Below are 27289 nucleotides of genomic sequence, written 5' to 3'. Positions count from 1 at the left end.
GTAGATTTTGGTATAGATTAGAATCAGTCAGATGTACCAATTATCCTGGGGTTAGTTTCATTAAAGGGGCAGTGCCCAGAGTTTGGTTAGCCCTGAGGGAGAGGAATCTCCAAAGCACAGTCATTGTAACAGGTTAATCTGTTTTATTCCTGCTCTGTCATTGATGGGTTACAAACTGGCATGGTGAGTTCACTCTGGTACATTGTCTGAATGCTGTTTATCATGATATACCCATAGTTAGTAGATATTGATATTTTGCAGAGCAGGACCCTGTGATCCCAGTATAAGTAGTGGGTGGGTCATCATAAGGAACCTGGGGCGCTATATCGCAGTTTATAAGTACATAGAAAGCGCTACAATAATATCATAGAGTATGTAGTTTTTAAACCTGATTTCTTGATGTCTGTTCTTGTCCATTCCTGTTACATCCTTGCTGTTTCCTTTTTTGGGGGGGAGATGTAGTTTGTTCTTTGAAGCTGACTGATAAATAAACTATAGAGGAGGAAGTGCTTGAAATATTCATTCTCTTTGTTACAAGAACATGGAAAATCACAGTGGAAAAACATAAAGTGGGACTTGTGTGGTGTTCATATACTGTATGTATATATATATATATATATATATATATATATATATATATATATATATATATATATATATATATATATATATATATATATATATATATATATATACATCCATATAAAGAAAGACATAGCAAGGGAAAGCAGGGAAAAATGTTTTTGTAACTTAACAGAAACTGCTGCATTTTTCTGTAGTATTATACAAGCAATGGAGACAGTCTGTGGTCTGTCATACCTGCAGTGTCTGTGCAGCTAACCCGGAATCTAATTTATAAAGTTATAAAGCTTAGGTCACTCCCATGACTGTCAGGATGCCTTTCGCAGAAAGATCCTTGTCACATTATTGTCAGCATTATCTACATTATTATGTAAGTCTAAATATCGAATCAGGCCGAGTGCATTAGGTTGCATAAGGTTTGCTTTCGCCACACTCCTGTCTCTGACGTCAATGCTTTAGCTTTATCATTTCATCAAAAAAAAAAAAGAAAACAAACTGGCATAAGTTTGATCACAAGCTTTTGTATTGGGCATGGTTCCTCCTAAAGGTGCCCACTTTCAGTCTCATACTCACACACACACCTACACTAAAGCACAGGCCAGCTGGCCCTGAATCATTCTGACATCTGCATACAGTGTACAGGGACTTGTGTTACTATATCAGGAGAAGCTCAGCTCAGCTAACCCTAACCTGTTCTGAACACGCTGTGTTCTCGGTACTGCCTGCAACTACAGCCAGAGACTTTCTACATGTTGATTTTATCACTGCACAGAAATATAGAGTAAACATGCAATTCAAGGAACAGAGGCTCCAAGACGAATTTATTTAAATAACTTTCAAAAACAGTAATGACCAAAACATCTAATGAACCTACAGTACATAAGAGTGGAGTGATTGTACAAAAAATATGGCAAACATATTACAGGGTTAATTCATTATAGTTACACAGATCACTAATAAGACTAAGTTGAGCATGCTGTATCTCCTGTACATGATATATAAATATTTACAATCATTCAACATGAATGCAATGTCACCACAATAACCATTTTTTTTTCTTTCAATGAATGAACCAATTCTTTATGTCTCATTCTTTATTTTCTAAAATTCAGCCAGGTTGTAATACTTCAGCTGTTCTGTAACACTGCAGCTGGTGTACAATTCAGTAGAGGATGGCTATACAAAATGAAATGCATTTTTCTTATAGAAAAATACACATAATTGAGCATAATTAGAGTTTTATGTTTTCTTAGATGTTAAAAAATGACTTGTTAGCTCAGAGCTTTCCTTGCTGATCTGACACTGCAGTTTTACAGTTCTGTGTCAGGACTTCAGTGAATGTGCTGTCCACAGCTTTTGTGTGTGTGTGTGTTTTTTTTACCCCTTTCTTCACTGCTCTGTTGTCCTCACTACCCTCCCTTCCTTGTGTATTTCTGCCTCTCCCTTCCTCTCTCTGTGGTGTCTCCTGTTCCTGCTCTTCTTCATTTCCTGCATGTGTTTCCATTTGCCGGTTCCTAAGCCTCGCCCTCGTGCCCTTGAATGCCTCTTGTCCAGCCACAGTGAGTCGCAGTATTCTTCCAGGGAGCGGAACGGAGAGCTCATCACTCTCAGGTAGTCTTTATAACGCTGACGTGACTCCGCTCCAAGGTGCAGCTCCATGGCGGGGTCTTCGCCTGGCTTGGCTTTTCTGTCTAGCTGTCCATGTGTAACGAGTTGTAGTGTGAGACGGAGGAGAGTGTGGGTGAAGTGTGTGTGTTCTTGTGCTACACATATATACACGCCAGCATCAGAGGCATGGAGAGAGCGGACCAGGAGACCTCGGTCAGTGTGAACAACTCGGTCATCCGGTCTGACCTGGCAGAAAGCAAGAAAAACAAAACATGAGCCACATGACTAAGAACCAAGTTATGGTATTTGGGCCACAAAAAAGATGGTCATAACACAATGTTTTCCAAATGGTAAATAGGGGAAAAAAGGGGGGGCTATAAATCAGACCAATTTCAGACAACACCAACAATTTCCACCCTGTGTACGCAGTTATATTTTCATGCACAATTTCCAAGGTGCGTTAAACAAGGTAATGACCCCTGAAACAGGAAGCATATTGACTTGGTGAGTGTCACCCACAGCATGGGGGAGACAGAGGTCATTATATGGTGTAGAGAGAATTTTAGATGTATAATGAGTGTAAGCAATAAGTGCCAGTGGAAGAGTGTATGGGCTTGTCATTAAGGTGTAAGGGGCAAGTAGCATGCTAATGTGAAAACGGCCCCATATTCATTTAGCATAGGCCATGATTCATCAGGTGGTGCTGCTGCTGTCAGGGCCTAAAAAAACAACACAGCTGTGTCGAGAGGACAGAGAAGGAGCGTGAGAGTGTGTGTGTCCAGTCAGTGCATGTGTGGCTGCTTCAAAAGCATACCTCCCACAGGCCTGCCCTGACACCCCGAGGTGTAACTGATAAGAAAGCCAGAATATTACCATGAAATTGCCTGTGTGTGTGTGTTTTGGATTTATTTTTCTTACACACTTGTGTGTGTGTGTGTGTGTTTGTTAGTGTGTGTAATGCTGTGTGGTGGTTTTCGGGGTTGACACTGATGATGTGTTGTCCAGGCAGAGACAGACCAACAGACCTCAGACTCTTCCTGAATGTTGACCCTTTCAGGTCACTCTACTATCACATTCTTGTTTCCTGACACACCTGACTGGCTTGACAAAACACATGCTACACACATAAAAAAAAACTAAAAAATTTCCCGAGTGCATTTTTTAATCATTCTGTCAGTATTTATGTGCTTACACTGCCGTCCAAAATCAAGGCATCTGTGACTAAACAGTCATGCCAGACATTTAAACTTACCCAGATGGTCCGTCTTTATTTGTGTATCTGTGTGCAGTGCAGTGTTTGTATCCACATTTAGATGTGCAGCCCAGTGAAAAACACCTTTAAGCTGAATGATTTTTTTTCTCAGTTTACCTCTTGGTGAACCTGATACCGCTCTTATCAAGTGCTAAACAAGAGTGAGAACTTTCCCATGATTTTAGGAAGGTTGTGTTGAATTTTAATGAACACCTTGCATGAAATTCAACATCATTCAAGTCTGTCTTATTAGCAGGTTTCTAATGGGCAGGCATTCCAGACTCCAGGAGGTGACTGCACACACACACACGTTAAAAACATGCTGTGTTTAAGTCTGTAACATTTCTTCCAGCTTACATCTTTAATAGCTGACTTTTTACTGGGGGGTAGAAAGAGTGCATGAGAAGAGTATAAGCAGTAGAGTGGACTGCAGGTGCTGTGAACAGCTGGCTGAGGATGCTTTTTATTGAAACGCAGAAGGGAGAAAAACTGTGAGAAATTGTGGAGGCAGCCTGAAAGGTATGGGGAAACAAAGCAGACAAACCAAGCAGCGTGAAGTGAGAAGAGATTAAGGTGGGTATGATGATGTGAAGGTGAGGGACAGGGGAGAAAAAGGGATGACAGACAGAGGGAAGCAGAGTGGAAAGACAGAGCACATAGAGTGACAGAGACACTTGCTGACACCTGCTGCCACTGCAGCTGTGAGAACAGGTAAACCAGCTTCCACCGGAAAAAAGACAAGTTAACAACAAAACACCGACTACAAGGACGTAGCTTCACCCACTGTAGACAATATACTATTGTTTATCGCTCCTTGCCTTGTTCTTCCTGCTCCTGTGAATGTGATATGTTAAGACAGGATTTTTCCAATTTGGTTAAATTATTGATTCAAGAAAGAACTCAATAGAATTTGATGATCAGAGGTCGAAACATGGTTCTTAATTGACAAAGGCAACATTTCACTTTGTGACTTAAGGACAGACTGACAGGATTTTGATGGGGAAAGGTCGAGGTCAAATGTAAAGACATAAAAGACAAAGTATAACTGCAGGATAGCATTTGCATTGGTCACTCTTTTGAACTTGTACTTGTATTTTTATATAAATATTGTTTTATAAAGATTTGAAAAAAATCCTCAAATCTGCCAATAAGTCCAGATGGCGTCTCTCTTGATCTTTTCATTGCAAAGGAAGAGTGTGTGATAAAAGTTCAGTCCACAAGTTAAAAGCATATTTGAAAAAAATAAATAAAAATAAACACTTTTCTCAATAAACAATTTCTCAACCACCAAACTTTTTGTTAATCCTTCATATTTACACCTTCTGTTGTATTTGTTTAGCTTCTGTTTTTTTATTACAAGACAGGCCTGAGGGAGGATGAACTCCTGCATTCAGTCCTTCATCACTTTGTCTAGAGTACAATAGGTCACATATCTTTGCAAGCCTAGACACACAAACACAGAAAACACCCCATGTGTTCATCACCCCAAAACACATGGCTGTCCCTAGGGAGTGCTGTGTTATGATTTCTGCTGTAGGGGTTCATAAAGAAACACCCACACACACAGAGAAACACACAAGTTTTCTTAGTGCAAGCCTGTAAAAGAACACATGGGTCTTTAGTGGCCTCTGCACCTGTCATTGTGCTTACACTCACCCCTGTGAGAGAGGACAGGGGACCATGGGGGAGAGGTGAGGAAGTGAGTGGGTTGAGCAGTGACAGGGCCACTCACAGTGGGTGTAGGATGATCTGTGTGTTTGAATTGGTACTGAGGTGCTGAGTAAGCATGACTGTTGTCTCACTCAGGAGACAAGTATCATTGTTAAAGTCTTGTGTGTCCTTTGTCTTTTTCCCCCCACCTTTTTGTCTCTAAGATTTTTGCTGTGACTAGAGTAGGTTAATAACTCTGAAAAAGCTGGAAACACAGTATCACTTCTCACCAGTAAATGTCACTTCCCCAATGGTGCTATGGACAATTGTAGGAACTCTACAGGTTATCCAGTCTCATAACTTAAGTGAGTGAGTCACATGATGTTTTTGGTTGCTGTGAAGTGCTTATGTAAAACATAATTGCTGCAGGGGCAAACACTGCCCTTTGACCCACTATTTCCCTGTTGTCTGACCTGACATGAACAAACCGTCAGACCTCTGGTACTACCCAAGAAACGAACTGTCACACCTCAGAGTAAAAGAGAGAGAGAGAGTAAAAGAAGGGAAAGAATGATGTGTGCTTCAGTGGCTAGTGGTATGATGAGACACGTGTGCTGACGATTCTCTGACCTCCTCTCTACGTTCAGATCCAGGTCTTTGTATGTACCACCGGATCTGGGCCTGCTGAGATTTGGGGATGCACTCGAGGAAGGTGGAGTTGCTCTGCACCCCAAAGAGAACCTTCTCCTCCACAAGTCCCCTGCCAAGACCTGAAAAACATACGACTGTAAATGCCATGAATCATCCTCTTCTCTGGTACTAATAACAGTATGTCATGCAGGTCTCCACTTGTGATGAACATGCACAAATGTGCAACTTTGTGTCTTATCTACTCAGTGTCTGTGGGGGTGTTGGGTGGGCAACTATCTGTTACAAGACTTCTTGTTCTCTTCTTGTCACTGATGACAGGTCTTTATAAGTGTGGCTGCATGTTCATGCTGCAGATTGAATTTCTATCAAACACCTCTAAGATTGATTAATAAAAATCGTAAATGCCTTTTGCATGGTACTGTATTTGTTTTCTTGATGTGCATTTATAAAGAGAGACACAGGATGTCTACGTACTGTCCTCTGTGTCCCAGCACTGAATGGCAGGATCTCCGTTTTTGATGTCCTGTCTTCTGGCTCGCCTGGAAAACAAAGACATCAGTGTTGAGACTGCTTATTTATCTATACATTTCATGCTTTCAGACCCAACATCATAGTTATTATGAAGTTGAAGTTGACAGACATTGTTTCAGTTCATCTGATTATTACTTCCTAATACTATAAGGATTCTCTGGCCAGTTTTGTTTAATGCACTGCACACACACTGTATAACCCTAAATGTATGACAGAAGTTGTTTTTATGTATATATTTTATACTTCTATTTTCCTACTCAAGCCACACTAAGAAAGTAGAGGCCTCTGATTTGCTGTCGCTCACTTGGGTTCCATCAGTTTGTATTGATTTCTTCCTCCACTTCCTGTTGGTGATGTGTGAAGGGACATCTGCAGCCTACATTCACTGACATAGTGACTATCTACTTTCAAAGAGCCCCAGAGACCAAAAGCAGGACCTCCATAAACTATAGCAGCATCCCTACTGGTCAGTAATATGACAGTATGACCCCCTCACTGTGGGGCACAGACTGTGTAGAGCGTGCGTTCGTGCGAGCAAACTAAAATACAACCTACAGATGTTGTTACAGACATTTGGCATTAGTCAGTTTATGACCAGCCTTTCTAATTGATGCTTTAGAATAAGTAATAGTTTTGACAATGAACTCTGGCACGGACAGATTGTGTATGTGTGCTTTTGGTTCTTTAGATTACCCTTAATATTATTAGTTTTACTGCTGTAAATAACTTATTGCCATATTAAGTCCCTGGAATCCTGTGTTTGTTTGTTTGTGTGAGTGTTGAACGAGAGGCAAAACGTGTGAAATGCTTTTAAAAAGCTCATTAACCAGGCGGTCAGTTTGTTTACCTCTTAGATGCAGGAATGTAGCGAGAGCACATGTGTCCATCCCAGGCACAGTAGGGGTCCCGAGCCAGGCAGCACTCAGCACAGGCCTGGCCATACAGGTGACACCTGCTGAGTGAGACCTGGGCTAGTCCCTCATGTGAACCCACGTAGAGCTGTTGCTATAGTGAAACACAACATTGCTTTAGGAGAGGTACACTTCCAAGTTCAAGTGGATAAAGGATACTTATTTGATAAGTGGTGCTAAAATATGCAACACTATGGGTCATTCTGACTGCACAAATCACTTTATTAATTTGTTTAAAATGCCAAAATGACACCTGGAACAAACCACAGAGTTTTCTCATTGTAAGAATTTTTCACAGCTGCAACTTTAAGGATGTGTTCTGCCTCATCTGAAAACACTCGCGAGCAGGCACATAGACACACACACAGATAAACACTGCTGGAGATTAATGGAAGCTGTGATTAGGGCTGAAGTGTGTACTGACACCCCTGACCCTTAGATAATGAGGCAGAGGAGTGAGATAGCTATGGGTAAAGCTAAAGACAGGCAGGAAAACTAAATACATGAATGATGAAAACACTGCAAAGGTTGTGCCACATCATGCATGTGCACATGACTAAATGCACGTGGCATGAATTAATGCAGACAGCAGAAGATGCATGCAAATGAAGCGTGGGAACAAAGCAGAGGAGAATGAGAACAAACCTGTTTAGAAGACATCTCCAGACTGAGGATGGGAGTGGGAACCTGCAAAACAAACAAAACCTTACCAACTTGAAAACCGCAATAAACACATGCTGTTTAAAGACAAAACAGCAGATGAGTTTGTTGATTAATAGCTCAGAAAATCCATCAGGCTCTCAGTTTGTACTACTTATCAGTAGCTTATGAATCAGCCGTCCCACTGACAGTAGCATAACATTAACAAAGAACCTCATAGCAAATCAGTTTGCAGGTGATATATGTGTGTGTTTGTGTGTGAGCCAAACCTGGAACACTTGAAGCTCTTCAAGCACAACTTCCTCTGTTGACCAGTTCTCTTGTGTGATGCTCACCACCTTCAGAATTGAGCCAACATCTGTGACAGAGTGAACAACACCAGACCATCATCAGACTATGTCTAAAAGGACCACAGCTGACAGAAAAGCATAAAACTTCCTTTTGCCAGCTGCAGGGTTGGAACACCTCAAATTATATGTCAGTGTTCTACTGCCCTCTGCTGGCTGCATATAAACTTTCAGCAACCAAAATGGGAGAAGACAAGTGTATGTGTGTGTCTCACCTGTTCCGAGAAACATGACCTCATATTGTCCATCATCTGCCATAACTCTGTCCACCACTATGTGTGTCAGGGTGTAGTCCACTCGGACGCGGGTGAACACAGGCCGGCCGGTCAGAGGGTAGACAGAGCGATACATCAGTGGGTGGAATCGAATGAAACTGATCACTTCATCTGGAAAGTCTTTGGTGGTCTTGATCTTTGGATCGTATGTCTTGCTGGGACACTAGGGGATAAAATAAAAAAATGATGACTATGGCTATGGGGTCTCTCTAACAATGTACTGGTGTATGTCTCCTTCTAGTGGTGAAAATAAGAAGTGCAGGAGGTAAAACCGCTGAGGAACATCTGTGTGACCCCTGTGTGTGTGTGTGTGTGTGTGTGTACTACAGCTCAAAGTAAGTGCTCCCTCTGCTGCACACCTGAAACGTACATACACACATTTCTTACTCTGATTGCAAAATGTGATTTACATTTTCAAATAAGCCAAGGTTATGTCATACATGATGAGGCTGCATCAAGCAGATGTGAGGAGCATGCCTTCCAGCATCCTGCATTTTTAAATTGGGGTGATGTTTATTATTGTATAATGAAGAAAAACACTGAGGATCATTATTTCTAATTTGTAAAAACAAAAATCATCTGTAGCTTGAAGCGTTTGTGTGTGGTAGACGACGCACCGTTCCAGGACGCGGATACGGTATCCTCCCCTCGTATTCTACCCATCGGTGGTCAGGCCCCTCCTTGTGGGCGTAAGGTCCGTTAAACACAGCTCTGATATCCGTCATGCTGTACGCACACACTGCTGAGCCACGGAAAATGGAACTAGAATAAAAAAGGAAACCGACACAAGGTTACAGCCGTAGGGGAGGGGGGGAGGCTGCAGGTGGTGCTCATGATGATTAAAAATGTACCTGGAGGTTGTGAAGACTGCATACACTATGGGGTTTTTATCATCTCGGGTAGGGAGCAGGAAGATGTCCTCTTCAAGTCAAAGTAAGAAAAGGAAAGAAATGTAATTTTATCATTATTCATTCAAAAAATAAACGTAGTAACTTTATTGTCAATTCTGTCACATACACAGAATAAAATTTAGAGTCTGTATAAACAAAGTAATCTATAAACATTAAGTTGTAAACAGAAGGATTCTATATACATAGTAGTGTAACTTTAAGATATATATCCATGTGATGCTTGTGAACAACAGCAGTCTTTCCATTGCAAATCTATCCTTAAAATGTTTGCACCCTTCATGTGCCAGGGAAATTCATTACTTCTATAAAGTGCTCTAAAAAGGTTGCTCATATGACGTAAAACTCACTTTATTGGCCTATTTAATCACTTGTTTTAATCTCACTGTCACTTACGGAGCTCATCAAAGTGTGTGTCCACACCGTCTGGTCCAGGGATAGAACATACGAGCCTGGCTTTCAGGAAGGTCGTCCATTTATTAGTCAGACTCCTCAGCCCACCCACATCATTCTGAAAACACAACCACATACTCTGTAACAAGCCAGGCAGCTGCCGAAAAGACAATTAATAATATACACTTACTGCACACAACCATAGTATGCTCAATTCAATGGAAGGACATCACAGAATGACTCAGATTACCTTCACTAATTAGGAAAATAAACAGGAGAAGCACAGGCCTCTGGAATATATCTGCTTGATCTGCTTGTTAATATAATTACAAGTTGGTGAAATGAATAAGGGGAAGGAGAGAGAGGAAAAGAGGAGAAAAGAAACAATTGCAGCATGTTGTAAGACTAAAAATCAAGAGCTGATTTATTCTGCAGGTTTTCTCTTAGCATATCAATTGCTGTTTGAATTACAATGTTTGCAACTCAACTTTGGCAAGAGGGTTCAAGTGTACTTTGCAATGCATAGAAAACTTGAGAGAAGCCACCTTGTTAAACTCAGCCGCTCCGCTAACTGCACGGTACAGAAAAGACCGTCCTGGTTCAGCACAGACAAAAACACACTCATGTTTAAGAGACCAAAAAAAATGTAAGCACTTAATGAGGATGTTTCACAATAGTGATTATCTTCAAAGAGGATTGATGTGAAGTGTTCCCATTCCTTTTATATAGAGGACAAAACAAAGCTACAGATAATGAAAGTGGAGGGAAAATACAGTGTAGGAGAGAGAGAGACAGAGGAAGGGCAGTAATCCACAGGAATCTCCTTCCAGCCTGCTTTACAGCTTACTCCCAACTCATAAACATGCTGAAAGCTTTTCTCTAAGAATGTAGCAATAGATCTCTGAATGCTATCAGCAAACTGCTGTGTTGGCTTCTTCCATTTGGAATGAATGATGTGACACAGTGCGGTATACAGACAGTCCCTAATCATGAATCTGTCCTGCCTCTGCAGTGCCCATCTAAGCTTACAGTTGTTTTGACGTAGTGTCAAATACATCTTAACAGGCGCTGAAATGTGACCATCAAAGATCCCACTATATCTAACAACTGACAAAGGAAAAAGTGTTGCCAAAATAATGTCATGATATAGGCTTGTATGAAGTGTGGCCCTGTACTTCTAGCAAAAGGTGACATTTAGCATTTATCCAGAAGACGCTGAGAATCTCATGTAATGCAGTGGTACCAGATGTGTAAACTCATGTCATGGAAGTGAAATCCCTTTACAGACAAAATGGCTGCAAAACATGATTTATCACCATTTTAATAGAGAGAGAAAAGGATGGCGAGGACATGGTGCGCAGATCTCTCTGCTACATTAATTGCAGTGACAATGTCAGCAGTGAAAGGTCTCCTCACAAAGCTCAGAGGGGTTAAATCCATGATTTACGGCCCTGCTGAGACTTGGATGACTTCAAAAAAGAAGTTGTAAAGGTTTCCACCTGGGGGACATAAAACACTTCTACAATGGCCAACACAAAGATCCTTATCAGATTTACGGGGAGTTACGTCTCCCTCTCACACTGTAAGAGATCCTGCACTGCAGCTGTCTTACTTTCACAGTAGTCCCACTACATCATAGCTTCTTTTCTTCCACAAATTATTGCTCTGGATGTCCATGCATACTGTCTTCCATCCCATTTCCTCACCTGCTTGCCCATTTTTCATGTCCCATGTATACCTCCCACTTTCCACACCTCTATCTGGGTAATATCTCACCTTGCACACACGAGCCACTCGGGAGAGGATGGTCTTGTCGTTGCCCTCCCACGACACCTCACGGAAGAAAAAGTACATCTTATCATCATCTGGATTGTAGGTGTCTGCGATGGGATGAGCAGATATAAACCTAGCCTCTGAAGACACACAGAAAGAGAGGGAAGAGTGTCAGGTAATGATTTTGCCATGAACTGGGGTTTTGTGGTGGCATCAACACTACACTTAGCATGTGTTTATTTACAGTCTTCCTCCGTTTCTACAGAAAGCTCTGATTTATCACTGCTTTTATTTATTAAGTACTCAGTAGAGCTGAGCTGGACTGGACATAAATCATCAGCTTGTGCTACGGTTTGCAGGCTAATGCACTGATTGCCAGAGAATTTAGATTGCTGTAAAAGCAGTTTTGTTTACTTTGATATGATTTTCAGCCTATCTGGCAATATCTATTATGCAGCAGTGTGGCAGAGAGCAGAAAAAAACACTTTGGCTCAAACATCTGCATTACAGGCAGAGGAATCTGTCATTAGTTTAAATGTCCTGCACTCGGGACCCTACTTAACTCTATTAATTGCTTATTTGGCTTCTTGAGGGCTACATAAGTAAACATTTACACAGGAAATAGTGAGAAACATTATCATCAATTTAAGAGAGATGTTTCTGGCCAAACTAGAGCGTGACCTTGATTCTCAATAACCAGCTTTACCGGCCTTTATTGGCCCATAGTGGTGTCCATGCATATGGGTGTATAAGAAATGTGCGTCATCTTAGCCATTACTTCACTTATGTATGCATGCTTCATATCAGAATGTCGGACTCCCTAAAATCAATGTGCATTGGCCTAAAAAAGAGAACTGGTCAGTTGGACAGTTTCTACACATCTAAATATGACATTTGGCTCTAAACAAGTCACATACACTGATGCCAGTGTCAAATAATAAACGTTTTATAACATGATCCTGTATTTAAATTTTAACTTTCAGTCTATAAGCAGTGCTGTCTAGAAGGAAAATGAAACCAGCCACAGAATGTTGCCATCAGCATCCTGACTCTGACGGGAACGAGTCCAAAAGCTTAAAAGTTGCAGTGACATTACATCAACATTAGCTCAACCCCTAGAAGTCGAGCCAACCACCAGAGGGTGATTCCCCAACTGGAACAGCTTAATGTGCGGCTGCTAACGCACTCAACAGAAGGTCATTGTTAGTCATGCAGTGCTGGAAAGATGTTCCACAGAGGAACAGAAACACTGTGCTGAAAGACAGGGTGTGCTCGGCCTGCTCTGTACTCACACACACTGTTTACACACACAGAGACAGAGAGGGAGAGTAATTACCCCAAACATCTCTGACCGTGTGGTTGTGAAATGTGGAGACCATGTGTAAGGATTTAGATATTGGTGACGACTGTTGATACACTGTGACCAATCAGTGGCTGTAAAACACTCTGGACTGGAGACGTATGCAGGAAGGGGCTCCCTGCTCTGCGTTGGCTCTTCACGTCCATGCATGTGTGTATAAGAGCGTGTGTGCTTGTGGCTATGTGACTTTGTGAACTTTGTGGCTCACTGTAAATTCCCCTGTAGGTGTGGTCCCTATGTTCTGCTATGGCATTCATATAAAAGTTCCAGTCAAATGAATAAGTGGGTTGTTTACTTCCTTGTGGAATGCCAATAACCATCCCGAGGGCACAGAGAGGCTCTTTGTATCAGCGGAGAGGCTGGAGGTTTCGTGAAAAAGCAATAACAGTCAGCGTGTCAATGTGGATATGCACAAGCATGTGTGTACCATTGATCCAGTAGTTTTCAGAGATGTCCGTGCGTATGTAATGCTGGTCAGGTGGAGGACCCAGAGAGCGTGTGAACGTTGTATCTTTGCCCAAAAAGTCTGAAGAAGTTCCAACGTACAGGTACTGATCTGGACACAATCAATCATATTAGTTTTATTGAAGAGTACATGCAAAACACATCTACACACTGTTATGCATTCAAACCATATTGTTGGATACCATGACCTTAGTCAACCCCAAAACACACATACTGAGTCAGATTCCAATTAGCAGAAGCATCATATGAAAGAGAGGCTCAAAAACATTTGTTTACTGTTATCTGCCAAGTTACTTTGAGGCTGCCTGGAAAAAATGTATGCTTCTCTTCTTTCTTGACCAAAATAATGGCTTGGAATAACAGACACGTGAACACAAGAGTACACAAACAACTGGGTGGAGAGAAACATTTGTTTATGGGAAGCTGTGCAGCAACACTGTGGAACCAGAGAAGGGAATTCTGGAGGAGCAGGGACAAGAAAGGTATGGAGCGATCAAAGCAACAGCTTCATTTGTCATATATGGAATAACTAAGTGTAAGGTCAACATGTTTTGGCTGCTATCCTTCAGTGTCATGGTAAAATTATTGGCTTAACGTGGTTTATTGATGACCCAGATAAAGGAAACACTGTATTTTTTACCTCTTCAACCTGGGCAGTAATAAAATTCTGACTCACAAGCGATGAGGCGGGTGGAGGTCTGCCTAAGTGTTGTGCACTCCTATCTTATGTGTGTCATCTTACCTGTGAGGACTGAAGTGAATGCCTGCATTGGATCAAAAGGACATTTCAATCTGCCGGACTCCACTGTGTTAGACAGCAGCTGGAACACACCGTCCTGAGTGACACAAGGAGATTAATATTTAAGATGAGCTCTTGTCAACATTTTTCATGCTATGATTCACTCATACCAACTTTACCTCTCTGTGGCCAGTAAGCTCAATGAAAGCACAGGTGGGGTGGAAGGCTCCTGTCCCACAGGCATAGACATGTGTTCGGTTGTAATTGTGGAGGACCCTGATAAAGTTGGCACATTCCAGCTAAGACAAGCAGGGACAGAAAAAGAACAAAGATCAGCTCTGATAGAAAGTCTGACAGAGCAGCTGTTCATGACAACGCATGTGCTGCAATCTATACAATCTATAGTTATTTTAGAAACACTTACGTTTGTGTGTTTGCCAGCCAGTTTGCACATTTCAACCCTGTCTCTTGAAGCAGGCCAGTGAATCTAAAAAACAGAGACATAAATTAAAAACATTACACGTCTCATCATGAAGCCAAATGTAAGCCTGTAGATGAAAAGGTCCTCTTACAGTTATTTTCCATTTCTATGCTATGCTATAATTCAAGGTTTTTATGTACAAAGAAGCTGTCGTTTACACTTCCATATGCAGTGCTCCGCATGCCCGCCTCAGCCAAAAAAGTTAACGTTATAATGTGTTCAAGCTGCAGCAGCCGCAGCACGCTGCTACCAGAACAGACAAGATCTAAGGGGGAGTGCATAATACTCCCGTAATAAGATTTTATGGATCTTGTTAAAAGGTACTACTGAGTAAACTCCTGACCTCTCAGCCTATGAAGTGAGCCTAAGTGCAACCTAAGATTCTTCAGAATCTTTTTTTTAGTGGATTTTGAGTCTAAACATCAGACTAGACCCCTCAGCTCTGGAACGAATTGCCAGACAGGTTCAAGCTAGCTGAACACAGTGTTTAGTGAATATCCAGTTAGAGAAACAGGGCAAAGGGGTACGACATACAACAAAGGCCCCCGGCCACATGGATGTTGTAGCTATGTGGCAGATGCTGTTTTTTATTTTTTTATTTTTTTAACTACACCAGAGGCTTCAGGCATTTTTTGTTTGTCAGTCTAGGAACCCATCAGCGGCTATCTAATGATTTAATCTTTGCCTCTGTGATGGCCGGTGTTTTGGGGATTCTCGCATAGCCAAAGGATATCTGTGTAATAATAACTATGCAGGCAGACATAGGTTACTGTACAATTAGCACTTAAAACAAATGAATGAAGTGGAATTTAGAGATGACATTTGCTTGATTATCAACAAGGTATGACAGACCATTACAACTATTTATGTACTGAAAATAGTATTTTTGCACTTTGCACTTGAACACATTTTGTTCATATTTGTATATTTTGTAAATGTATATAAGCTAAATGTATACATTTTAAATTTTATATTTTATACTGCATGCTTCTTATGATTCTTTATTCTTGGTAATGTAAAACCTCTACATGGTATGAAACATGATTCTTATTCTGATTCCAGTTCTGAACTTGAACTTTACTTTGTTTGCTCCTTATCTTCACCAAGTGTAAGTTATGCACTTTGTGGTTCTGGTACAGGATAAGTATAACATCCAATGCCCCTTCAATGCCCCCTCCATGTCCACACATGTGTTATAACAGGCTTATGTGCTTAACGTGTTACCTCTCCTAACTCTACCAAGGAGAGCTATCGCCAAAGTTGTTCATGGGTTGAGGAATTCATACAGAAACAGTGTTAACAATGTGATGTGTTATGACTGAGCACAGTGTGCCTGTGCAAGGGCTTAAACTGATTTTGAAACAATGTAAAATGATGAGTGGCCTACTTTAGAGTAGGACAAGGCAGCAAGACTGTAGTAGGAGTTTGTGAGCATCATATTGTGATTATTTCAGGTATGCCTCTTCGATAAGTTATAAACACCAAGTTTGTGTATGTAGATCATATTCATTGTCAAGGTCGGTCCCAAAAGGTTCAGAGAGTAGCGCTTTAAGTGCATATCTCTGTGGCATCAGTTCAGTATCGATGACCCGAGAGGCAACAGAAAGGCAACACTTTGAGGGCAGGACTATGAGTTAAAACAACCAGATAGAGATCAAATAAACACACTGTCTTCCCACTTGCAGATCAACCTCAGCTGCATAAACACACACTCATCTGCAAACCTTAAACATATGGCATCCATCCAAATGCATTTGTGTGTTTGTGTAATTGGTGAGCATGCATGTGTATATATTATTTGTGTGTGTGTGTGTGTGTGCGTGCTCTTCAAAATGATGACCCTGACCTTAGCAGACAGACAGCGTCAGACCGCTGTTGACTGAAAGGTGAGTGCTTCTCTAAAACAATACACGGCTGAGTGCATTTCAGACACAGAGTAATGGAAAAAATACCTTACGTCACCCCACTTAATGGCATGACAGGTATAAGTATCATGAGCTGCTAAAGCTAAGTGACTGGGTGTTCTGTAATGGGCTGTTCACAGCAAATAACTGAGTTTAGGATGTCTCAAGTGACTCCAAGCATGAGGTTTAGAGTGCAGGGATTTGGTCAGTTATGTATGTATGGAGGGTTGAAACTTGAATTTTGTCAAGCAGCATCCTTCAGTCAAATGGCTGATGGACAATCAGCTAAAGTCTACTGAGCCAACATGTAACGTATAGCAAATGGTCAAAACATAAAAAATAATTAAAAGCCTAAACGCCTAAAGTTTTAAAGTGTTTTTTTTTTTTACTTATCTGAACTTCTTCACACATTACTATCATTACCTTTCTGGGCGCTTTGGCCAGATTGTCAGGGTCAAGCAGGTAGATGTGATCCCTGGTTCCCAACAGCAGACGTCCTCTCTCCTCATCCAACAGCAGCGAGTGTGAGTGAAGGCCATCAGAGGGCCCCAGAAACAGAGATACACTGCCTGCCTGCAACAGTTCTAACCCAGAGACAAAATGAGACAGAAACAAAGACATTAACTAATCTCTGCAGCACCGAGGCTTACATTCAAAATGCACAGTCTGGTGTCAAATTACAGTTTAGTGGAGAAAATATATTTCAGTAGGATTATGTTGTCAGTCTTAAATAATTGTCAGCAGGTTGCTTCCAGTTTAATCCCAAAGACAAGCCCTGAAGAAAAATATGTCTTGACTTGAAATGGCCTAATCCTCTCTGGTTCAACACCTTGTCTACACATGCTGATAGAGAAGCGACACAGAATCAAGGGTTGGGTGAGCTTACTTACCTCCGTGGGGGCACTATCAGATATCTTTATTTTTTAAAATGTGTCAAGTCTAGACAAAAAACAACTTCTACAGGTTGATGGGCTGAATTTAGGCACCAAAATTAAAAGTTTGGGACTTGAGAACGGCTTGTACTGATCTAGGAATCAAACTTCTTTGTTATGTAGAGTAAAGTCATGATTTTAGTCAGACCAGAAGTAAACATGATAAAAAGCAAACTCTCCATTCTGCACCAAACTTTTCCATAATCTTCATAGTTATGAAGATATGTCTCAGATATTTTAGAGCAGATGGAGTTTATGTTTATTCTGAAACTGTCTCTTTATCTGGACTTCCCTGAGTTGACCTTATTAGCAGATGAGTGATACTATCATAAACATGAGTGTGAGATTAGATCTTAATGAGAGCAGGTGGACTACCTGTTGGTAACCCTTTACATGATGGTTTGCTGTTGAATTGCATATAACATATTAAAAAATGTACTGTTTAAATTGGATGATCTTGGCCTCCTAACTTCACCCACATTGCAGAAAGGTTGCTGCTCGCTACATTCAGAGCTCAGTATTGTGTCCTTGATCTCCTTGATCTGAGGAAATCTCTTCTATCAGCAGGCTCTTTACACTGCTCCAGTATAGCAACATGCCTTGAATAAACACTGGCTCAGTGTGGGGGAGTCCTGTGGGAGTCACTCTGAAAGGATTGACATTGTGATTACCCTCTTGGTTTGAAGGATTGGAGAGGTTACCAACCTTCAATATTTGAACTTTTGGGACCCGTCCACACCATGCAGTCCTGCTTAATACCACCTCCTATACACGGGCTCACACACAGAACCCCTGCATGCTGACATCTCTCACTCTACTACACACACATTGTGCCCCCTGCAGACTAAACCTCACAGAGAGATTAGGCCTGCTAGCCCCTGGCTAACGCTAATCTGTTCTGTAAACACACAGCACTATGAGCCCATTGAAACAGTCTGATTAGTGGCATAGCGTTCTACACCTTTGCCCAAAGAAGAGAGCTCTCGACACCCTGAATAGTTCTTGATTAGCTCCTCTGCTGGAGCTCAGTGTCGCTCAGATCCAGTTGCTGCCACGCTGGTAGTTTAAACTCCTCTGATAGACTAGACTAAAAAAATCCTTTACAGAGATAAACCTCCAATGCAAGCAGCACATTAGAACATTACAGGTAGACCTTTTGTACTACTACTCTGCATTTAGAGCAGCTGGAGTGATGCAGCTGTTTGCCTGTTACACAGCCTTAGTCTGCCATTAATATTCAGTGTAGGATGTTCCATCCATGGTTTCAAAGCTGCTCCATTGTAAATAAGCGGAAGTGTTGAGATGTTATCGAACAAACAGTACAATTAGCTGGAACTGTCCTTTAAGTAAAGCATGCTACAAGCCTGAAAATCAGTTACATGAGGTGTAAGTTTACCGTTTTGGCCACACACACGAAGAACAAAGTTGTATCTATTTACTTCATGGGCAATTTTTCATATTGTATTTTTCTTTGGCAGGAGGCCAGGAAAGTTTGGATGAAACTTTGGATTTTTCAGAGAAAAGTTCGTGTTATCGGCAGTTGTTTTGGAAGTGTTCGTTCAGTCGAGGATGATTTCACTTTGATCATTTCACCCTTCACTCACTGAGGCTGTGCTTTCACAGGGGGTGTGATTCAATGTGTTGTTTGAAGAGTGATCACTGCTTTTGAACAGTGTGCACTGATGAGATGATGATGATGAGCATGGAAGTTGAGGTTTTGCTTTTGATGGATTCCTCTTGGCCTGACTTGTTTTCACTGCCAAACATGGACATTGTTCCACTGTTGTTTCTGAGGAATCTAAAGTAAACCACTTTGTGGTCAGATGTCCATCCTCTTGAATGAACACTGTGGTCAGACATGCTTGAAGGACAAACAGACACACCCTGATACAGAATCAAACAGCTGTCTCACATACATAGCCCCATTAAAGTGCAATTATATTTCAGAAATGGCTTTTATTGAATGGTTGGTTTGGAACAAACATAAAATGAGACAGACTTTAGAGCTAAATACTAACCCTAACTGCTGTGTAAACACTGACCCTAGCAATCATTATTCCTGCAGCTACTTGCATATATTTTTGTTGGACACTCAGGACATGCATGTGTATCTATTTACAGCCATACTGGGTTTTGGAAACCTTCACCAAAAGAGAGCTTTTAGAGGCTGAAGTGAGGCAGTGAGTGAGTTTACTTTTAGGTCACAGTGGGGATTCAGCTTTATGGAGCAGGACTGAAGTTCATTTGTGTGGTTTTTTTGTAGCTGATACATCACATGAGCGATGAAGACTTTGAAGTAAAGTTTGCACTGGAGTTTAGAATGGGTTTTAAGGGGTGCAGTAATTTAGCTTTCCCTCGGTGGCACAATACAAACAGGCTCAGCTGACCCTGACCCCTAACTAAACACATGCGCACGGTACACACTGCTGGGACCAGATAATATACGCACAGCAGAGTGACTGTCTCTTGTGGACCAGGAGCATCAACATTTAATGAATGTTGTACATGTAACAAAATGCAACAAAATATAGCTGGAGGTTAATGCTATGAGGATTTAATATATCCAAAGGGAGGATTATGAGATTGTCTGGCCAGACCTTAGAAGATGCACAGAGAATGACTGAAACACTAACCGAGGAAAAAAAATGAATGCAGAAAACAAAACAAATCAAAGAAATTATAGGACTGAGACATTTGATTCCCCCCAAGCTACACTGGGGAGTATATGAAATTAAATGTAAATCTGTAATAATAATAAAATCAGCACATATATCAGCAGCATTCCAGCCCTTACCTTTGTGGCTGAGTTTGACCCTGGGGACACTCTGTTTGATGCTTTCTCCAAAAGGGAGGATGGCCAACAAAATCAGTCCCACTAATGGGACCCCAAGATGGGATAGCACCGTAATCCTCTTCCCTTTGCCGTCATAATTACAGCCAGACAGGCAGAACGGAGCCCAGACTCTGACTCCCAGACTCTGATTACCAGAGTCGTCCCTCTTCATGGTGTGTGGAGTAGTCTTGTTCTGTTTTCACTCTGTCCTTTTTCTGCAACCCTGGAGGGAAACCGGTGCACAGAGTCAAGCAAGGGAGGAGCAATCATAAGTGCATGTGCATGAGAGTGTGTGTGTGTGTGTGTGTGTGTGTGTGCAGTCTCATCTAACTCCACAGAAGATATACACACACACACGACTATTCAGCTGTTTCACCATGGAGCCCTGCAGGCATGTCCCCTTTCTTTGCCCATCCTACATCAGCTGTTGCCTGTCACCAGCTTTCCTTTTGTGTCGCCTCTAAAATCTGTTTGCCCAAAACAAAGGTCAAACTAACACAACAGTCCCAGGCTGCTGTCTCCAGCCTCTTTCAAATTCTTTCTCGCCTCTAGCTCCTTTTCACACGGATAACTCATTTAGTTCTTTGCCTTAATGATACTTCCTAATAGATTCACCATTGGCTGATGACCTTGTCACTTCTTCTTTTATATCCCGTAAAAAATGGCCCATGTCTTGTTTAGAACTTCACACTGAATTAAAGAGGCGTGTAGTACAGACATTATTCCACACTGAAAAATGAGCTGCATGCATCATGGGAACACTGGCTGCTCTGGCACAAATGAGTAAGAACAACTTGAGTCCTGACCTAACCTAAAATAAAGTGAAACAACAGAGGCAGAAATCTGTTTTCATTATAACACATTTAACTACTATACACAATTAAGTTATTGTAGTGGTTAGTTATGGTAGTTCACACATGTAGGATATCCGTTTCCTTAATGAGTGTCATCAGTGGTTTTAAACCTGCATTCCTGCAGAGTCACTCAGCTACTAAGCTACTAATTAACTTGAGAATAGATGAAGAAATTCATGAATGCATGAAAAGAATGCCCCCCCCCCACACACACACACAGACCTTATTGCTATCCTAATTAATTTTCTTCCACCCCCGTTTCACATAACCCACATCGACCTGTCAAGTGACAATGTAAACAATGTCAAACTTAAATTAACGGATGACATGTAACACTCACACACACACACACACACACACACACTCAGATACTGAAACTGAGCATACTGTTTCCAGATGTAAAGCTTGAATATATAAACAAGAGAAGACACAATTATCATTTGAAACAATGGAATGCAGTACCTAGGGAATGTATATGAAGTGACATTGAATGCATTATTCTTGTTGATGCATAGAGATTTTCATTGCTTGATAAAAATGTTAAATGGCATGCTGAAAGACACACATAAGCTGTACTACAACTCACTTAATTTCAAGTAATTTATTTTCCCTGTCCAGTTTTGCCATCTGCTGTTTGAAACTTGAGTTCATTGAGGAGAATCAGGGTAGAGTGGCATCCATCCAAGTGCCCCGTGGCTTTAAACTGAAGAGGATTAGGCCCTGATAAACAGACTGCTGTTTATTTAAGATGACAAATTGAGGCACCTTCACACCTTCGGGGTTAGGAATACAGATAGGGAGCTCTGTGTGATGGAAGGGTGATCAGCAAAGAGAGGAGAGAGAAGATTTAAATCCATGCAGCCTTTGCACTTTGTGTGTGATGGCGATAGTGCTGATGTTGGAGCTTATCCAACCTACAGTATCCTCAGGAGAGCATTGACACGATGTCACTCAAGTGAGAAGCTTTTGAGTAATGTATATATCTTTTCACAGCTTGAGTGCCCACATCTTTCAGCAAAGCAGGTTTGTACAGCACCACTCAAGGAGAATGCCACCCAAACAAAGGAGGACAGAGCATTAAAAACTCATCTGTGAGAAAAGGATGGGACATACACTGAGGCGGAATAGGCGTAGTGTACCAGTCAGTCAATACTGAGGAAAGTGTGAGTAATAGGGGTGAAGAGAATGAGTGTGTGAGAGGTGAGAAAGAGGAGAAACCGACAGCTTGTGCCATGTGGGTTAAGCTAACACCCATGTTTCCTGGCGGTTGGAGTCCCTGTTGTCTTTGGCTGCATGGCCTGCACACGGTGCAGGGGGTGATGGGAAACAATCCTGATAGAGATGGTGACAGATTTAAAGCTAGCAGCCAAGTGCTGCTGGCGTTTGATCTCACACTAATATACAGTCAACGTTAAGTGTCACTGCCTCAAATATACAAGGTTTTCAGTTTCCACATCAAACAAAGCAAACGATTTGCTGCTGTTAATCTACAACGATGCAGAATTTAATGGATGAGATGTTATTTAAGTAGCCAAGCTTTACAAAGTAGCTTCACTAAAGGCATAATAGTTTCAGTGGACGCTGCCAGCAGTCATGAGAAAGGAGCAGATGGTGAAGAAGTGATCCGGCCGTGGGCATTCTTGCACAGAGACCACCTCTAATGAGGCATTTAGCAACACCCAGGTGCCCTGTGGAGTACACTATTATCAAGGCCTTCCATCTCCACAAGACAGACTGCATTAGCACAGCTATTTGTCCTTATTCCCTGACCACAGGCACTGACCTGGCAGAACAACATAGGTAATTGTTTCTAGCTCTCAAGTCATTCATTGTTTTTCTTGGCAACAGTCAATCATCTTTTTTTAGCCTCACATTTAAGCAGGCATGTAACTCCCCTGTGAGTCTGTGTGAGTTCATGTCTCCAAGGAAAAACACAACAACGCCACCAGGACACACTCTGTTTTGACTAAGCGCAAAATATAAAGCCTATACACGGTGTGTTAAATTTTAGAGTTGCTCTGTTGGCAATAACTCTGGTTATATGTGGTAGTAAAGGAAACACAACATTTTTTCAGTACAGCAAAGCACTCTTACTCTTTATGTCCTGGCACCATAATATACATTTGACTTTCAATAGCAAGATTAAAGACTTTAACAACAATTTAAAACAGCGCTGTCCAGCCGCTGTCCAAAGACTGTTAATAAAACTGATCTGTAGGCTCCAACATCTTACGTCTTCTAACTCCTGTCTAAACTATTTTGCCTTTACAACTAACACACACACACGGAGCAGATCACACTGTATTTAACCTTATACTGGGAATTAACTGCTAACATGTAAATATGAAACATGTGATCCTTGTTACAACATAAGATTATTCTGGATGGAGCTCAACATGTAAATACATACATGTGCTGAAGCTTTTATTTGGGCAACATTTATATTATATGCTCCTGTTTTTTTATTTGTTTACTCAGGTATTAAGTAAACATCAAAGTCACAAGCTGTGCTTCATTTTAGATTCAAAGCACGAACATTACCTCACCTTATCTGAGCGAAACAGTATCTAACCGCACAGCATGTGTATCTCTCGGGAAATTACATATCGCTCCAATAAGTGAATGTAAAATAAATAGCCAAAATATCCCCTTACACCACTAAATTTAATCATTCAAACATGGTAATGGAGACAGAGATGGGCTTTGAAGTTGAAAACTCAAGAGTAATTAAGCCCAAAATAATGAATGAACAAACATCACAAAACATGTTAGGTAAGGATATCTAATACCTCTCCATGGACTGTTATTTGATCCTTTACCATTGAGAAAGTCTACATTTCCTGCAGCCATTTACCTTCTAATAAATCCTATACATCACCACAGAGTGCATCAGAGAGTTTGTGTGCAGAATCATTCAGGTCCTCCACATAAACACATTCACAGCACTACATGAAAAACTAACAAATATCACATGCTTGCAACCACTCTGCATGAAATCTGTGAATGGTAATGCTCGGGCGAGAGGACATTCCAGCAGAATTCCTTCCGTTTTGGAAGTGAAGAGCGTGTCTGTGGGGAAAACCATAAGAGATGGATAAAATTCCAACCCTCAGGGTCTTGTCTGTCCACGTTTGTCCATCCCTAAGCCTTTATCTCAAAACACTGGTAAGAGAATATGTCGAGAAAATTCTGGTATGGTAACTGGATACACAATGGCCAGATAGTAAGTGCACACCCTTTATTAAAGACTCACTTTGAGTTTAATGTTGCGATTTAATCCTCTGGTCTACATCAATGGAAGACCAAATGCTACTGGGATGGTGCCAGCTTAGGTCAGCTGTTGCACACACACGCACAAGGGTTAATAGAAAGGTGGAAAAGCAGGAGGGAGAGGAGGAGGGGTGCGGGAAGTGATACGTGATCCAGCGGTCTAACTGTTCAGTGGTAACGGAAAAACAATGTGGAAACACATAGAGATACAGATAAACATGCTGGCAGGTTTAGTGCTAATTGACAACAAAACAAGTAACTCTACACATGCTGAACAGGGCATGACCCCAGAAAGCAAGTGCATGCATGTATGAACATATGTGTGTGTAAGCTAATACCATCCTAAGATAGGCAGATGGGAGCAATAATGCATAAAAAACAGTGACTGGCAGTCATGAGCGCTCTCACTTGTCTCCTGACAGCCTGAGGGTACAGGCTGAGGACCCATGTACTCTATGGAACAACTCCTCTCAAGAGCATTACTGTCTACAAACTTTATAAGCACCTCTATTGTCCTTTGTCAGAGCTGGTGAAGCTCTTGTTAGACAGCTTATCTCACATTTTACAAAGTGAGGATAGAAAGAGAGGAGCAACAGGGCTCCAGGTTAGCCATATACCCAGCTGGGCTGTCTGTCTGCAGGTCATTGGCACCTACTTGTTGTAGACTCTCTAAACATCCAGTGAAGGTGCCCTAGTTGCTTTGTCTGTGTGCATTGCAGGATTCTGGAAACATTACCATATTAGGAGAGGCTAGTGTGCAGCATGGCTACAAGTATGTTTTAATAACACGTTCCATCTAGAACCTGTTGAGTTTTGTGCAAGCACTCTTTCAGTTTTTAGTTTTCATCACCCTCCAGGAACAAAAGCCTCGGTGTGAACTGCATGAGGCTGTCAGACGGTGCAGGAATGGTGCTGTAGGCCATTCAAAACACAGCTGAATATTGATGCTGTGATTTTAAAGGTAATGTTAGATCAGTTCAAGACACACCATACAGAATATACAGTGGATTAAAGCCCACAGGAGACACATATGCTTGATATAGTGAACAAACACACCCTACAGCACCAAAGCCCCTCGACTAGTCTCACATAATAACTTACTTTCTCCCACAGAAAAGCCCCTACCTAAGATTTCAGCAGCAGCCTTTAGCCTGCCTCATCCCCTGCCAAATAAACCTGTCCCCGCCTGTGTACACAGCAGTCTGCATTAAGTATGCCTGGCACCATCTCAGTGACGTAACACTTGGACTGTGTTTAAAGGAACAAATCAGACAAGATTTTCTGAGTTGTCTTCCTGTGGCCCCGAGCAGAAATCATTTATTTACCTCAGTCATGCTGATCGAAAGCTCTGAAACACTGCCAGAGAAATCAATATACACACAGCGGCGTGACTCTGCCTCTCACTGCCGCCCCTCATCAGCTTCCCTGCCTCTCTCACAACACCCCCCTCTTCACCTAAAACTCCTTGTAGGGAGTTAGATAAACCTTTAGAAGTGCAGCAAGTAGGAGACTGTTTGATGTACAGGCAGGGATAGCTAAATAACAACTTGACTATTTTTTTTCCTTTCTGCTACTTGAGTGCACTCATTCAGTGTATTTAAAGAAACCAAAGTCACACACCCTACTAAAACACACAACACACACATATTAAAATTCTACCTCTAAACCAACCTTTATACTGATGCTTTTATTTGACCATCCACAGCTGATACACACCATTGACTGTGCTCTTTTATTCCTTGAGTAAATAAAAAAGGGAGCAGTTATGTCCTCATATGGATTTATCACATTCTCTCTTGGGCATTTGTAAAGTTTGCAGATACAAATAAAGGCCGCTTAGTAGAACTACAGAAAAGTCTAGACAGACAGACAAATACAATGAAAGATATTAACGTAATTATTAATTAATTCACACTGATCGATAAAAACTAGAAGAATTAACTGAACAAAGAGATCATTTAAGATCATTTACCTGTAATAAACCTGATTATTGTTCAATATTTCCTCCTCACGTGCAGCTCATGCCAGCGGTGTGGACCAGCGCGTCTGTCTGTCCTCAGACCTGTCCGCACAGAAACACTATCAAAAAGTCCTGTGTGACACTTGCGCTCCCTCGTTCCGAGCCAAAGAGGAGCGGGTGGATAAACTGAATACTTCCCCAGATATTTCCACTCCCCTTAATGTTAGTTAAACGGAAACAAGCGCTCTTGAACTCCCGGTGCCCTCTGCGTGTGTGTGTGTGTTTTGGATGGCTGGTTATTCTGTGGCAGTTCGCCCCCGGGAAGACAGACGGCAAACTCCCAGTTGTGCCGCTGCTGCAGGAGGGGAGGGGCCCTCAGCATCGGTGCCGCTGCCAGACAGGGCTGAGTTACAGCGGTCACTCCACATCTTTAGTTAAACACCCTCCAAAGAAATGTGTAAGTCACTCTTAAAATATTTCTATCATTGCGTGCCTTACTTGGTAGCGGATACAAGGCAAAGAGGTGAGCCAGATTACATTGACTATTACAATAACACTGTTTGCTGCATAAAGGTTGTGAATTCAATTTATATAAATAAATACAAAACAAAAGTGTGATAGAAACTTGTAGGAAAAAAAAACCCTGGAAAACTGAATGTGCTTTTATTCTTGCAAGAAGGAGCAGTCACACACAGACAAAGTCTCTGATGGAGTGCCCAAGGTCTTCTCCGGGCAGCCAGCTTCTTATACTCTTTGTTATCTGACAGTCACGAGTACTTGATTGTGGAAATAATACAAGGTCTTACAGTTCAGTTTCTGAAAACATGTAAAGTTCCCCTTCAGGTCAGAGGCCATGTAGTAGTTGGAGGTGCTGTTTGTGACAGGTGAATCCAGGTTGGTCTCTCTGCTATGCGAGCAGCAGTGGCTGTGTGGACAGAATGGTCCTTTCC

General features: G+C 41.6%; 1 protein-coding gene across 1 annotated transcript; it reads right to left on the bottom strand.

Moving 5' to 3' along the window:
• Positions 1-1953: 1953 nt before the first annotated feature.
• sema3d (sema domain, immunoglobulin domain (Ig), short basic domain, secreted, (semaphorin) 3D) lies at positions 1954-26645 on the bottom strand. The gene is made up of 18 exons (XM_028430664.1): positions 26352-26645; positions 20217-20478; positions 16914-17074; positions 14530-14592; positions 14285-14404; positions 14109-14202; positions 13329-13457; positions 11545-11681; positions 9772-9886; positions 9319-9388; positions 9085-9229; positions 8408-8630; positions 8115-8203; positions 7831-7872; positions 7122-7279; positions 6218-6282; positions 5723-5862; positions 1954-2436 (listed from the first exon to the last, which is right to left on the bottom strand). The coding sequence occupies exons 2-18, from the start codon at positions 20425-20427 to the stop codon at positions 1972-1974; spliced, it is 2427 nt and encodes an 808-aa protein (XP_028286465.1). The 5' UTR covers positions 20428-20478; positions 26352-26645; the 3' UTR covers positions 1954-1971.
• Positions 26646-27289: the final 644 nt, after the last annotated feature.

This window comes from Parambassis ranga, chromosome 19, assembly GCF_900634625.1.
Source record: "Parambassis ranga chromosome 19, fParRan2.1, whole genome shotgun sequence".
Taxonomy (NCBI): domain Eukaryota; kingdom Metazoa; phylum Chordata; class Actinopteri; family Ambassidae; genus Parambassis; species Parambassis ranga.
This window is presented reverse-complemented; position numbering and strand designations above follow the sequence as displayed.

What these genes read in the sequence shown, in the direction of transcription:
- sema3d (XM_028430664.1), bottom strand. Translation starts at nt 20,427, where the DNA reads ATGAAGAGGGACGACTCTGGTAATCAGAGTCTGGGAGTCAGAGTCTGG. An exon ending in AGCTTACTGGCCACAGAGAG is followed by an intron (nt 14,203 to 14,284) that starts GTAAAGTTGGTA and finishes TGTGTCACTCAG; the next exon opens with GACGGTGTGTTCCAGCTGCT. An exon ending in ATTCACTTCAGTCCTCACAG is followed by an intron (nt 13,458 to 14,108) that starts GTAAGATGACAC and finishes GATTGTGTCCAG; the next exon opens with ATCAGTACCTGTACGTTGGA.